The sequence below is a fragment of the Wolffia australiana genome, chromosome 15 (genome assembly GCF_029677425.1).
Source record: "Wolffia australiana isolate 7733 chromosome 15, ASM2967742v1".
In the NCBI taxonomy this organism is placed as follows: domain Eukaryota; kingdom Viridiplantae; phylum Streptophyta; class Magnoliopsida; order Alismatales; family Araceae; genus Wolffia; species Wolffia australiana.
The window spans coordinates 14,747,148-14,761,824 of record NC_135849.1 but is presented as its reverse complement, the minus strand read 5'-3'; the positions used below and the strand labels follow the sequence as shown (position 1 = coordinate 14,761,824).

The 14,677-nt window shown below is 39.8% G+C and overlaps 1 protein-coding gene and 1 non-coding gene across 2 annotated transcripts; both read left to right on the top strand.

The window, feature by feature from the left end:
• Positions 1–5,020: 5,020 nt before the first annotated feature.
• On the top strand, positions 5,021–7,451 carry LOC144712683 (uncharacterized). Its single transcript, XM_078586944.1, has 3 exons — positions 5,021–5,608; positions 5,811–6,906; positions 7,396–7,451. The coding sequence occupies exons 1-3, from the start codon at positions 5,021–5,023 to the stop codon at positions 7,449–7,451; spliced, it is 1,740 nt and encodes a 579-aa protein (XP_078443070.1).
• A 4,653-nt stretch (positions 7,452–12,104) lies between these two features.
• LOC144713377 (small nucleolar RNA R71) lies at positions 12,105–12,209 on the top strand. The gene has a single exon (XR_013584038.1). It is a non-coding gene; the product is annotated as a small nucleolar RNA R71 (small nucleolar RNA).
• Positions 12,210–14,677: the final 2,468 nt, after the last annotated feature.

Below are 14,677 nucleotides of genomic sequence, written 5' to 3'. Positions count from 1 at the left end.
TTGATTTGAACGCCAAACATCTTAGTGCCGTCACACGCCCCTTACCTCGTAGTCGTCTAGTCGGTCAAGAGGGTCATTGGGAGTTTGATCTAGGGTCAATATCTTCCCCTTGATCGGCGAGGTCTTCTTCCCTGCTTGTAAACGACTGAGTCTTGCTCATTCGACATTTTCTTCATCGTCATATATTCATATCATTCACAAAATTATTCATCGAATTCTTGTGGCGTAATACGAGCCGATCGATCCCGGCCGATTGTATTACATCACTGGTCTTACAATTCTTTATAAAAATTTTATTATTTCCCTATTACATCGCTCATCTTGACCATTTCCTTGAGGATGACAAGGGGTAATTCCTCTATCATGGACTTCAAATTTCTTCATCAAGTTCTTAAAATGAAAATTGTCAACATGTGATCATCCATTACTGATTATTTCTTTGGGATACCCAAAACAACAGAGTATGTGGTCCTCAACAAATTGGTGACCACTTTGATGTCATTCGTTCTTGTCCAGATAGCCTCCACCCATTTGGAAACATAATCACAAGCCACTAGGATCTACTCACAAGCCACTAGGATCTACACAAGCCCATAATGTCAGTGCCCCAGACATCAAAAATCTCAACTTCTAGGATGGGAGAAGTGGCATTTGCTCATTCTTATTTATGTTCACATGATCTTGACATATTAACCAGTGTAGACAAAACTCATGTGCACCTTTATGAAGAATAGGACAGTAAAATCCATATTCAAGTACTTTGAAGGCATTTCCCTTTGATGTATAGTGTCCTCCTGGTTTGTTGCGGCAAGATTTAAGTATACTTCTCTGTTCAGCTCATGGAACACATCTCCTAAAAATCTGATCTGGACTTTTATAGAATATCTCTAGATCCTCCCAATAATAATGCCGTACATCCTTGAGAAAGTATTCCCTATTTTCATATGACCATCCTTTTGGTGTTTGACCTGTATCTAAGAAATTGACAACATGTGAAAACCAAGGAAGCTTGGTTCCTTGGTTGGCTAAAATGTATTCATCAGGGAATGAGTCATTTATTTGACTTTGATCATCTATCCTTATCCTAGATAGATGATCTAAAACTACATTTTCGACCCCCTTTTTATCTAAAATTTTCATATCAAACTCGTGAAGCAATAACCATCTGATTAGTCTACTTTTAGCTTCCTTCTTAGAAAATAAGTATTTAATGGCAGCATGATGACACATAAGTTTAAATGGAAAGTCCCAATTGGGAGCTTCCAAGATGGGAGCATGTGTGAGATCTTCCCTTAATTTTTAAAAAGCTAATAAAGTTTTTTCATCTAACTTTATATCACTACATTGGCTTGAAATAAAAACAATAAGGGGTTTTGAAATTTTTCCAAAGTGTTGAATGATCCTTTTATTGGAGCCAGCATGACCAAGGAAGCTTCTTAGTTCTTTGACGGTTGTGGGAGGTGTCAAAGCTTGAATCACTTCTTAGTGTCCATGCACCTTTTAAGGACTAACTTTAAAGAGGCCAAACTTGATTCAAACGTGGGGTCAAAAACAGAAAAATAACCCATGAATATCTCCATGGATGATTTTTCCGTTTTTTGAAAAATCATGAAATAAAGAATTCATGCACTTTTGGAATGTTGCAGGTGCATTACATAACCCAAAAGGCATCCTTCTAAAGGCAAAAGTTCCAAAGGAGCTAGTGAATGTGGTTTTTTCTTGATATATTGGATGGATATTTATCTGATTTTAAGCAGAGTATCCATCTAAGAAACACATATATTTCTGTCCTGCCAATTTTTCCACTATTGGTCAATGAATGGGAGAGGGTAGTGATTTTATTTTGTAGTTTTATTTAGTTCCCTATAATCAATGCAAACTCTGTATCCCGAGTTTACTTTCTTTGAAAGATCTTCCTCTTCAGCATTCACTTCGACTTTGATGCCTGATTTCTTGGGAACCATGTGAATGGGACTGACCCATTCAGTATCAAAAATGGAATATATAATAGACATGCGCCAAACCGTGCGAGCGGATCGCACTCGTGTGGTTGGGTGCATGTGCGAAGCGGTTGTGCGCTTTTTTGCACACTGCTTTCGCACACCGCACCGCCCACCGCACAGGGGTCAGTGTGGTGCGAAAATCGGACGATGTGCGAAATTTTTGAAGCTCGCAATCCACCTCCAGCTCCCGCCCCCTCTCCGCCGCAGTCCGCCCCCTCCACCTCCCGGCTCTCACCCCCTCGCCACCGTCCCTTGCTCCTGCTGAGTCTGTTGTCGCTCTCCGCCGTCCCTTGCCCCATCCGAGTCTGAGGTCGCTCTCCGCCCCCCCTGGCCCCTGCTGAGTCGTCTACCCACTGCTGCCCAGGTCAGCCGCTCTGCTGAGTGTTCTCCTCTGAACTTTTTACTGCACCTTTAAAATCGTTTCTTCAAGATTCAAGAATAATATCATCTCCTTTCCGGTATATTTATCATCTGTAGTGATGCAAAAGTTTATTATGTTCATGTTAATCTTCTTCTTCTTCTTCTTCTTCTCTTCGTCATCTTCTTCTTCTCCTTCTTCTTCTTCTTCTCTTCTTCTTCTTCTTCTTCTTCTTCTTCTTCTTCTCTTCTTCTTCTCTTCATCTTCTTCTTCCTCCTCTTCTCTTCTTCTGCCTCTTCCTCTTCCTCTTCTTCTTCTTCTTCTTCTCTTCGTCTTCTTCTTCCTCCTCCTCTTCTCTTCTTCTGCCTCTTCTTCTTCCTCTTATTCTTCTCTTTTTCTTCTCTTCTTCTTCTCCTCTTCCTCTCTTCTTCCTCTCTTCTTCCTCTCTTCTTCTTCTCTTCTTCATCTTCTTCTTCTTTTTATTTCTCTTATTCTTCTCTTCTTCTTCTCTTATTCTTCTATTCTTCTTCTCTTCTTCCTCTCTTCTTCTGCTCTTCTTCTTCTTCTTCATCATCATCTTCTTCATCTTCTTCTTCTTCTTATTCTTCTACTCTTCATCTTTTTCTTCTTCTCTTATTCACTGCTTCTTCTCCTTCTCCTTCGTCTTCTTCTTCTCTTGTTCTTCTCCTGCTTCTTCTCTTATTCTTTTTCTTTTTCTCTTCATCTTCATCTTCTTCTTTTTCTTCTCTTTTTCTTCTATTCTTCTTCTTCTTTTCTTCTTCTTCTTCTCCTTCTCCTTCTGCTTCTCTTCTTCTTCTTCTTCCTCTCTTCTTCTGCTCTTCTTCTTCTTCTTCTTCTTCTATTCTACTTCACTTCTTCTTCTTCTTCGTCTTCTTCTTCTCTTGTTCTTTTTCTTCTCTTCTTCTTCTATTCTTCTTCTTCTTTTCTTCTTCCTCTTCTCTTCTTCTTACTTTTCTTGTCTTCTTCTTCTCTATTTCTTGTTTTTCGTCTCCTCTTCTTTTCTTCTTCTGAAAAAGAAGAGAAGAATATCTTCTTCTTCTTCTCTTCTCTTCTCTTCTTCTTCTCTTTTTCTTCTTCTTTATCTTTTTCTTCTTTATCTTCTCTTCTTCTTGTATTCTTCTTCTTCTTCTCCTTCTCCGTCTTCTTCTCTCTTCTTATTTTTCTTGTCTTCTTCTTCTCTACTTCTTTTTATTCTCCTCTTCTTGTTCTTCTTCTCTTCTTCTTCTTTTTCTTCTCCTCTTCTTCTTGTTCTCTTCTTCTTCTTTTTCTTCTCCTCTTCTTCTTCTTTTTCTTCTCCTCTTCTTCTTGTTCTCTTCTTCTTCTTTTTCTTCTCCTCTTCTTCTTCTTTTTCTCCTCCTCCTCTTCTTCTTCTTCTCTTCTTGTTCTTTTTCTTCTCCTCGTCCTCTTCTTCTTCTTCTTCTTCTTCTTCTCTTCTTCTTCTTTTTCTTCTCCTCTTCTTCTTCTCTTCTTCTTCTTTTTATTCTCCTCCTCTTCTTATTCTTCTTCTTCTCCTCTTCTTCTTCTTCTTGTTCTTTTCTTTTTCTTCTTCTACTTCTCCTTCTTCTTCTCTACTTCTTTTTTTTGTTGTCCTCTTCTTCTTCTTTTTCTTCTCCTCTTCTTCTTCTTCTTCTCTTCTTCTTCTTTTTCTTCTCCTCTTCATCTTCTCTTCTTCTTGTTTTTCTTGTCCTCTTCTTCTTCTTCTTCTTCTTCTTCTTTTTCTTCTCCTCTTCTTCTTCTTCTTCTCTTCTTCTTCTTTTTCTTCTCCTCTTCATCTTCTCTTCTTCTTGTTTTTCTTGTCCTCCTCTTCTTCTTCTTCTTCTTCTTTTTCTTCTCCTCTTCTTCTTCTTCATCTTCTTCTTCTTCTTTATCTTTTTGTTCTCTTCTTCTTCTATTCTTTATCTTCTTCTCTTCTTCTTCTTCTTCTCTTCTCTTCTTCTCTTCTCTTCTTCTTCTATTCTTTGTCTTCTTCTCTTCTTCTTCTTCTTCTCTTCTCTTCTTCTCTTCTCTTCTTCTTCTATTCTTCTTCTTCATCTTCTTCTTCTTCTTTTTCTTATCTTCTTCTTCTTCTTCTTCTTCTTTTTCTTCTCCTCTTCTTCTTCTTCTTCTTCTTCTTTTTCTTCTCCTCTTCTTCTTCTTCTTTGTCTTCTCTTCTTCTTCTTTTTCTTCTCCTCTTCTTCTTCTTCTTTTTCTTCTCTTCTTCTTCTTTTTCTTCTCCTCTTCTTCTTCTTCTTTTTCTTCTCCTCTTATTCTTCTTCTTCTTCTCTTCTTCTTCTCCTCTTCTTCTTCTCTTCTTCTTCTTTTTCTTCTCCTCTTCTTCTTCTTCTTCTCTTCTTCTTCTCCTCTTCTTCTTCTCTTCTTCTTCTTTTTCTTCTCCTCCTCTTCATCTTCTTCTCTTCTTCTTCTTTTTCTTCTCCTCTTCTTCTTCTCCTTCTTCTTCTCTTCTTCTTATTTTTCTTGTATTCTTCTTCTCTACTGCTTGTTTTTTTTCCTTGTTGTTTTCTTCTCCTTTCCTTACAACATAATTTTGTTTTGAACTTATTTTCCAAACGGTCGATGTTGATTTGGATCACTAGAACATCAAACACGGACCTGTAGGATGGAAGACGATACGTCCCCGCAACAGTAGACTGCCGAGGAAATGTCTGCGGAAGAAGACGCTCCCAATAGCCCCATCACAACAACGAAAAAACCTTGCCTTGATGCCTGTGATGCAGTAAGGTACTATAGCAACATAGGTGGGAAAAAGTTTAAATGCACCTTGTGCGGCACTGTTGTCAACCACAACAAGTACCATTGTAGCACCCCTTTGTGGCGGCACCTGGAAAATTTCCACCACAAAGTATTCCAGTCTTTGAAAGGGAAGATAGGTCAACAAGCTCAGGAACGATCTGTCATCGAGATGTTTGCTTCTGGGGACACAAAGCAGTACTACATTGGACGTACGATGGAGAGGACGAAAGAAGAACTCGTGTGGTTCATATGTCTGTCTGACTCACCATGGAACATTGTTAAGAAGAAATATTTCGTACGGCTTCTTCGTTATATCGCGCAAGAGGAAATACCGGTCCCCTCCGTGAAGGCGATCAAGGCAAAAGCCTTCGCGCTATACCAAGATATGAAGAGATTTGTACGGAAAAAGTTAGCGACTGTTGCCTGCGTGTGGTTGACACTTGACGCGTGGACATCCGAGAACAACGTCGCTTTCCTCGGTGTCACAGTGCACTGGGTTGACTCTGAGTGGACATTGTGCGAACGTGTGCTATGAATACGCCAGTTGACTGGCGCCCACACTGGTGAAAATATGAGCGCACATGTCCTCAAACTATTGGAGGAATTTGACTTGAAGAAGAAGCTATGTGATACAACAAAAAACCTTTTATTATTTATTTTTCCGTGTTTTCATCCATTGATGAATCCAATATACGCAGGTGTGCGCAATTACTACAGACAACGCATCGAATAACAAGAAGATGATGTCTATTCTAGACGAACAAGTGAAGTTAGAAACCCCTCAGTTTAGTGCAAACCGGCACGTGCTGAACCTTGTTGTTCAGGCTGGGATGAGCTCACTACGTGTGTCAGATTCGCCATCAGAGTCATTGATTATCTGTGAGGATTACTACAGACAATCGCCCGATGTTGACCACGGATCCATACTTCCTATGTTCTGTGTGTCTGATTTGGGCGATGTCATAAACCGACTTCGTGAGATTGTAGCAGGCATACGTGGCTCAACCCAGCGTCAAGAACGATATGCAGCATTATGCCAGCAGTTTGGACTGCCTGATCAAAGAAAAATTCCATTGGACTGCCCAACAAGATGGAATTCTACATATGCCATGTTAGTGGCTGCTGTCGAGAAGAAGGACATTATATATATCATGGCATTGAACGTGTTACAAAAACAGGTCTTATGCGACAAGGAATGGGCAATGGTCAAAGAGTTCGCGGGTATATTGCAACCCCTTCAATTGGCTGTTACAGTAGCATGCCGCAAAAAATCTCCCACAGCGAATGAAGCAATTGTCATTATCAAAGCAGTGATGAGACACCTCAACGGTGTAATGTTAGGAATTAGAGAGGGAAATATTTTACGAGTGAACAAGGTTATGTCCACCGAGCAACGGACATCAGTGTACAAGGCTTGCGAGGCGATGAAAAGTAAGATGAGTAAGTATGCATCAGCTCTCACTCACAACACAGCCTTCACTATTGCTGCCCTCGTTGATCCGTCCATGAAGTTGCATTTGCTAGACCGCGACCAACGGGATGACACTGTCATGTACGTGCAACGCTTACTGGAGTCCCCCGATATTACCGACAACATCAATGCCATTCGTTCAGATTCCTCGGCCTACTTTCGACCAGAATGGACATCTAGCGCGTTCTTCAGTGAAGCGCTGGACGAGTTGTTACCGAGTAATGGGCAAACGCCAGCGATTTCCCCAGGACACGAGCGAGAGGTGTACATGAGCTCGCCTCCTCTCAAGGGTACCAAACCACTACATTGGTGGAAAGTCACAGGTGAACATTCATACCCAAGGTTGCGAAGGAATTCTTATCGGTCTGCGCAACAAGTGCTCCATCGGAAAGATTCTTCTCCACTGGTCGTGCAGTCATCACCTACAAACGATCAAGGTTGACAGCCGAAAGCGTTGAATTATTGATGACACTGAAGTGCTAGTGGCGAGCATAAGAGGGAGAAGACACCGACGTGAGGCAAGGAGATGAAGACAGCGATGAAGATCCCACGGTATGCTTCATTGCTTGTTATTTTATTTTATTATTTTAGTCGAGAAAGATATTTAGTGGCTTATTTCATTTGATCTCATTTTTAGGTGACTTGAAACGAGGGAAGTCATTTTGAAGAGGAGGAGCATGATTCTCCGAGCCTCTTGGTAACCGCCTCTTCATTTTCATATATATGTTGATGAAGTCCTTTCTTTCACTCAATACGCACGGGTCATGGCCATGAGAGCCATTAAATTAATTCTTTTTGTTATTTTATTACAGATGAGCAGCGAAGCGGAACGCGGAGGTGCCATCGCTGTAGGGATGGCATGCTTTGACTGCCGTCTTCTCCCATGCCTCTAATGAAAGAGCAAATCCTCATTTTGCGCCATCGCTTGTCTGTGGATATTTTGGAAGTGCAATCAAGGATTTTTTAAAGCAACTTTTTTAGAAGTTTGAAAGCCGTTGTTGTGAATTTGATCTTTAAAATTACTTTTCTCTTTGCCTTTCAATTAAAGCAGGATATAAGAAAAGAAGAAGAAGGAGAAGGAGAAGGAGAAAAATAAGAAGAAGAAGAAGGAGAAGGAGAAGAAGAAGAAGAAGAAGAAGAAGCAGAAGAAGAAGCAGAAGAAGAAGAAGAAGAAGAAGAAGAAGAAGAATAAGAAGAAAAAGAGAAGAAAAACAGAAGAAGAAGGAGAAGGAGAAGGAGAGGGAGAGGGAGAGGGAGAAAGAGAAGGAGAAGGAGAAGAAGAAGAAGAAGGAGGAGGGAGAAGAGGGAGAAGAGGGAGAAGAGGGAGAAGAGGGAGAAGAGGGAGAAGAAGGAGAAGAAGGAGAAGAAGGAGCAGAAGGAGAAGAGGGAGAGGAGGTAGAACAAGAAGAAGAAGGAGAAGAACGAGAAGAATGAGAAAAATGAGAAGGAGAAGAAGGAGAAGAATAAGAAGAAGGAGAATAATGAGAAGAAGGAGAAGGAGAAGGAGGAGGAGGAGGAGGAGGAGGAGGAGGAGGAGGAGGAGGAGGAGGAGGAGGAGGAGGAGGAGGAGGAGGAGGAGGAGGAGGAGGAGAAGGAGGAGGAGGAGGAGGAGGAGGAGGAAAAGGAGGAGAAGGAGAAGAATAAGGAGAGGGAGAAGAAGAAGAAGAAGGAGAAGAAGGAGAAGGAGAAGGAGAAGGAGAAGGAGGAGGAGCAGGAGGAAAAAGAGGAGAAGGAGAAGGAGAAGGAGAAGCAGAAGAAGAAGGAGAAGGAGAAGAATAAGGAAAAGGAGAAGGAGAAGGAAAAGAGGGAGAAGAAGGAGAAGAGGGAGAAGAGGGAGAAGAAGAAGAAGAAGGAGAAGAGCGAGAAGAAGGAGAAGAAGGAGAAGAAGGAGAAGAAGGAGAAGAAGGAGAAGAAGGAGAAGAAGGAGAAGAGGGAGAGGAGGTAGAAGAAGGAGAAGAAGGAGAAGAAGGGGAAGAAGGAGAAGAATGAGAAGAAGGAGAAGGAGAAGGAGAAGGAGGAGGAGGAGGAGGAGGAGGAGGAGGAGGAGGAGGAGGAGGAGGAGGAGGAGGAGGAGGAGGAGGAGGAGAAGGAGGAGGAGGAGGAGGAGGAGGAGGAGGAGGAGGAGGAGGAAAAGGAGGAGAAGGAGAAGGAGAAGTGGAAGGAGAAGAAGAAGGAGAAGGAGAAGGAGAAGGAGAAGGAGAAGCAGAAGGAGAAGGAGGAGGAGCAGGAGGAAAAAGAGGAGAAGGAGAAGGAGGAGGAGGAGGAGGAGGAGGAAAAGGAGGAGAAGGAGAAGAAGGTGAAGGAGAAGGAGAAGGAGAAGAACAAGGAGAAGGAGAAGAATAAGGATAAGGAGAAGGAGAAGGAGAAGGAGAAGGAAAAGAGGGAGAAGAAGAAGAAGAGGGAGAAGAGGGTGAAGAAGAAGAAGAAGGAGAAGAAGGAGAAGAAGGAGAAGAAGGAGAAGAAGGAGAAGAAGGAGAAGAAGGAGAAGAGGGAGAGGAGGTAGAAGAAGGAGAAGAACTAGAAGAATGAGAAGAAGGAGTAGATGGAGGAGGAGGAGGAGGAGGAGGAGGAGGAGGAGAAAGGAGGAGGAGGAGGAGGAGGAGGAGGAGGAGGAGGAGGAGGAGAAGAATAAGGATAAGGAGAAGGAGAAGGATAAGGAGAAGGAGAAGGAGAAGGAGAAGGAGAAGGAGAAGGAGGAGGAGAGGGAGAAGGAGAAGAGGGAGAAGAGGGAGAAGAAGGAGAAGAAGGAGAAGAAGGAGAAGAAGGAGAAGAAGGAGAAGAACGAGGAGAATGAGAAGAAGGAGAAGAATGAGAAGAATGAGAAGAATCAGAAGAATGAGAAGAAGGAGAAGGAGAAGGAGAAGAGGGAGGAGAAGGAGGAGAAGGAGAAGAAGGAGAAGAAGGAAGAGAAAGAGAAGAAGGAGAAGAAGGAAAGGAGAAGAAAATTTAGAATTAAATATTTAATATTGTTTAATATATATTAAAATTTTAAAATTTTAATACTATGATTTAATAATGTTTAATAAAGTTGCCTAAAAAACAGCGAATTAAATATAATTTAATAATGTTTAACTAAGAATTAAATATTTAATAATGTTTACCACATATAATATGAGTTAAATATTTACTATTTTTTAATAAAATTGCTTAAAATGCAGCAAATTGAATATAGTTTAATAATGTTTAATTAAGAAATAAATATTTAATAATGTTTACAACTTATAATATGAGTTAAATATTTAATATTGTTTAAAAAAACTGCTTAAAAAACAGTGAAATTGTGCGGTTTGGTGCGGTGTGCGGGGCGGGGCGTTTATGCGCACAAAACCGCACCGCCCACTGCCCATGCCCTTTTGTGCGTGCGGAAATTCGCACACCCAGTGCGAATTTCCGCACCGCACTGCACGCACATGTCTAATATATAATTCCATTTTTAAGTTCTTTTTCTAATGCCTCTTTCATGTGAGGGTTAAGTCTCCTTTGAGGATCTCTAAAGGGTTTTATACTATCTTCTAAGATGATCCTATGTTCACATATATGAGCTGGTATTCCATTAATGTCCTCAAAAAACCATCCTAAGGCTTCCTTATGATCAACTAGCACCTTTAATAATTCTTCTTATTGATCTTTAGATAATGAGGAAGAAATGATGACATGCTTAGTTTTGTTATCATCCAAGAAAACATATTTCATATGAGAGGGAAGGGGTTTCAGCTCAAAGTTAGGCTCAGTAGGTTTAGTAGATTTCTTGAAGGGTTCTGGTTCCTCTTCCTCATGATGAAGATTTTCTACTCCTAATAGGAATGCCCTAACTTGATCTGGATCTTCACTCTCTTCCTCCTCACATAATTGAAGTTCTTCTTGTAACATTAGTTGTTTCATTATCTTGGAAATATCTGAAGATACCTCCCTCTCCCCAGACATAAATATGACAATGCCCTTACCCCAATCAATAAGGGCTTTTGTACATCTAAGGAAGGTTCTTCCTACTATAGTAGGTGCTTGGCTTAGGTCATTTTTCACTTTTACCTCTGTCACTATATCGTCAACAGGGATAATACAATCTTTTACCTCAATGGGAATGTCTTCCAGCATTCCTTCAGTCTGCCTAATATATCCATCAGCAAGGACTAAGTCCATGTAGACTTCTAATTTTGGGAACTTAAGAGCATCATAAAAAAGCTTTAGGAATCATGTTTATGCTTGAACCTGTATTGACTAAGGTTTTTGTGAAAGTGACTCCATTATCTCACATGGAAATAATGGAGAACCAGAATCTACTTTTCTAGAGGTTTTTGGATCCAATAGTCTGGAAGTTTTCTCAATAAGCTTAATCACCTCTTTTCGTTTCTTGGGGAGATTATATAGTCTTTTATATGCTTTTACACAAGAGGACAATTCTTGTACACTTCAGGTACTAGAACAAATACCAAAACATCATCCATATTTTTCAGTAAAGTGTTATCATGATGGATATATCGGTTTCTTAGATTCTAGTTCGATGGGAAAAGGGCAAGAGGGATAATAGAAAAAGGAATTGGTTCCTACCTAAGGGGTTGAACTATCTCCTCCACTTCCTTCATCTTGGTCTTATAAGGATCAGGAAGTGCTTTGAAATTTCATAATTTTTAAATGGCATTAGTGTTTTCCTGATCTTTCTCCACACTAACTTCATCATCAATAACACATAAATGGCAAGGATTAAGTAAGGGTTTAGATGGAAAAGGACCTGTAGGGGTATTGAGCCCAATCCACTTTGATTGTTGGGCTTCATTCAAATTGGAGAAGCAGTCCATCATAAACTTCTTCATGCCTCAGCCATCTGCTCCGTGGTTCATATTGGTCTTCATGGTCTGATCCATGGTTCTCCTAAGATAGTTCAATCCATGTTTCAGTTTGGAGTCCAGGTTGTTCATCCTTTGCCTCTAAGTGTCCCATCTTTTCAGCCACCTTATGTTCAAAAATCTGTGAAACATTAAAGTATGCTAGGGATTTCTCATTACCAAAAATGTTTGAAAAAGGATAATAAGAGTTAGTGGTTTGGGTAGGCTGTTGATGTTGAAGTTGATTGGCTTGCTTGGGTTGGAAGTTTGAGCCAAATCTGTTCCATGAGTTTCCATGTTGCTTAGGCACGCTCCATTGGTTTTGTATACAACTTCTACCTCTTCCTTATGGCAAGCTCCGTCTTCATAACTCTTAATGCTACACATTAATCAGATCTTTGCCTTGACTAGAGGCGTGTTAGTGTGAAAAAAATTAATTAAAAGTGAAGCAACCTCCTTTAAAGATTTACATATTTATAAATCTTCATTAGATTCAACCTTAGACACTTACGCATTTTTCCCTTCTCCACGAATTTGCATTTTTTTCTACAGATCAATTTCTGCCACCTATTCTATAAATTCATATGTTTCATTCCTAGGGATATGATAAAAATATCCCCCTGAAGCATTGTGTACTTTTTACTAATTAGATTCACTCAACCCATCATAGAAAAATATCAGACAACTTGACATCCTCAATTCCATGGTGGGGACATTTCTGCCACACTTTGAAACCTTTCCCAAGATTCATTGAAGGTTTCATCATCATACTGATAAAAAATTGATGTCCCTAGTACATGCTTAAGTTTTGGAAAGAGGAAATAAATTAATCAAGAACTTGTTCTCAGTTTCATCACCAGTTTCTTATTCTCCCACAAAAACTCTGCCTTCTGTGCTTAAGCCCTTGCTTGACTGTGCAGCTAGTGCTTTCATTTTGTGATCAAAATCTGATTGCAACCTTATCAAAATGGATTCTAGTCTATTTTTCTCTGATCGGATGCCCGACCAACCCGATCAAGGCTGATCGAACCCCCTAATTGAAAAAATCTTGGTCAAAATGAAATTTCAACAAAGATTTGCAACATTTTGGCCATTTCACTCCACATTTGAGGGGTCTGCCACATGTTGTAAGTGGATTGGGTGTACTCTTGGGCCAAGAACACCCCATTCCCATATGGCAAGTGGTCTAGAGAGAGAATGGAACCCTAATCTTGACTTCTACCACCAAAAATCAAGAATAGTCAATGAGGATAATAGTAGAGAGAGAAAGAATTCTCTTACCCTTGTTGGCAAGCATCTCCTTCCACCTCCGCAAGCAGTGTAAACTTTTCTCTTCTTGAATCCTCTCGCAGCTCCAATGTAGAGAGAGAAAGGAGGAAACCCTTGGGAGAGAGAGTGGAGAGAGAAGAAGGTCTTCTGTTTCCTACCTAGGCCTTGTCAGCTCACCTTCCACTTGGCCCTCACTAACTCACAATACTCTACAGAGAGAGAGATAAAAAAAATAATCTTATAACCTGGGAACTACGGTTCTAAATTATCTATACTAAGTATCACTAACCTAAATCGAGTGAGGAGTCCCCTAGATTTATCATGGAATTTATATTTCTCACTAATAGGGAAGTGATGGTCGAACCACAGAGAGCAACTTTGAGTGGATATAAGCTAAAAAATGGGCGTGTGAGAATTTTAGGAATTATACTCAATTTTATTTTGATTAAATGGAGTGTAAATGTAGTGAAGTATGAATTTCTCCATTTAAATGATTTTTAATGAGTGAAAAAATTCAGGTAAGTTCAGAACATGTTTTAGTGATTTTTAAATATTCAGATGAAAATAGACTTGTTCTTATTGAATAAATATTGGCCAAAATGTAATTTCGACCACGATTTTAAAGGTTATGTTTCACCCCACACTTGTGAGATCTGCCAAGTGCTGTGAATGGAATTGGGTGTGTTCTTGGGCCAAGAACACCCAATTCCCACATGGAAGGTGGTCTAGAGAGAGAAAGAACCCCTAATCTTGATTTCTACCACAAGAAATCAAGATTAGTCAAGGAGGATACGGGTAGAGAAATAAAGAGTTGGCTTAGCTGGCTGGTAGGCCTCTCCTTCCGCCTCCACAAGCCATGGACGCTTGATATGTCAAAATTTAGGGGTTTTCTGTCGTTATCTTAATTCAGACTTAATCAACAATATTTATGAAAATTTCCACTCAAATAATCTATAATTAATATAATGAAAGTAACGGCTCAATCCACAGAGAGGCAGAAATTTAATTTCAGTTTTTTTTCTCAATCTTCGAATGAAGAAAATGAGTTAAAAAGTGAAGAATAAAATTTTAAGGCTTTCTGAATTTTTAGTTGATTTATATAATTTCCTATGATTTAAATTGAAGAAAGAAATACAAATAAAAACCCTAAAAATATTTTTTGCTAATTTTACTAATTTTTTAACAACAGATATAAACAAATATTTTAGAATTTTTGGAATTAAATTTACACCAAAAACTACAAGAAATATTAAAACCGAGAGTTAGGGATTTTTAGAATTTTTTAGATGTTAAATTACTAGAAATTGATTATTTGAATTTTCAGAGTTTTCTATTTTTTGGAATTTTAAATGCAGAATATAATTTTTCCTACTTTTCTGATTTTTCCTGATTCTTTAATAATTTTTAAATGTAGAAAATGGTTTGGATAATCCATAGTGGATTGGTCTGGTGGGCCTGGTGTGGATTGGGTTGTAGGTTGGTGTGCCCGTTCTGGCTAGTTTAGGCTGGCCTTAGTGGGTCAGCCTAATGGGTCAAGCTATTGGGCTTGGCCCACATGAATCAGGACTAAGCCAATTTGGCTAAGTCCTGCACAGTGGGCTCTTTTGCAAGGCAGGTACACGCACTGTCCGTGCATGGACCGGCGGCCAGAAGAGTGGCCCTGCCGGTTGCACGCTGCATGACAGCACGCGACATAGGACAAAAATCGAGTTTTAGAAGGCTAAAACTTGATTTTTTAGGCAATTTTTTGGGATTTAAAATAGAAAAATGATGGAGGATATAGAGAGAGATAGGGAGATAGTTTAGCGAAAGAAATTTTAGAGAGAGAAAAGCTCAAAATGAAGAGATAAAGAGAGAAAATGACTGAAGTGAAGAGATAGAGAGAAAATGGAGAGGGAGTGTAGAAGGAAATTGAGAGGGAATTTAAAGGTGTAAATGAAGGAACTTTTCATGAAATTTTCAGGGGATGAACTAGGGATATGGATGAAGGTCTAGAGAGATA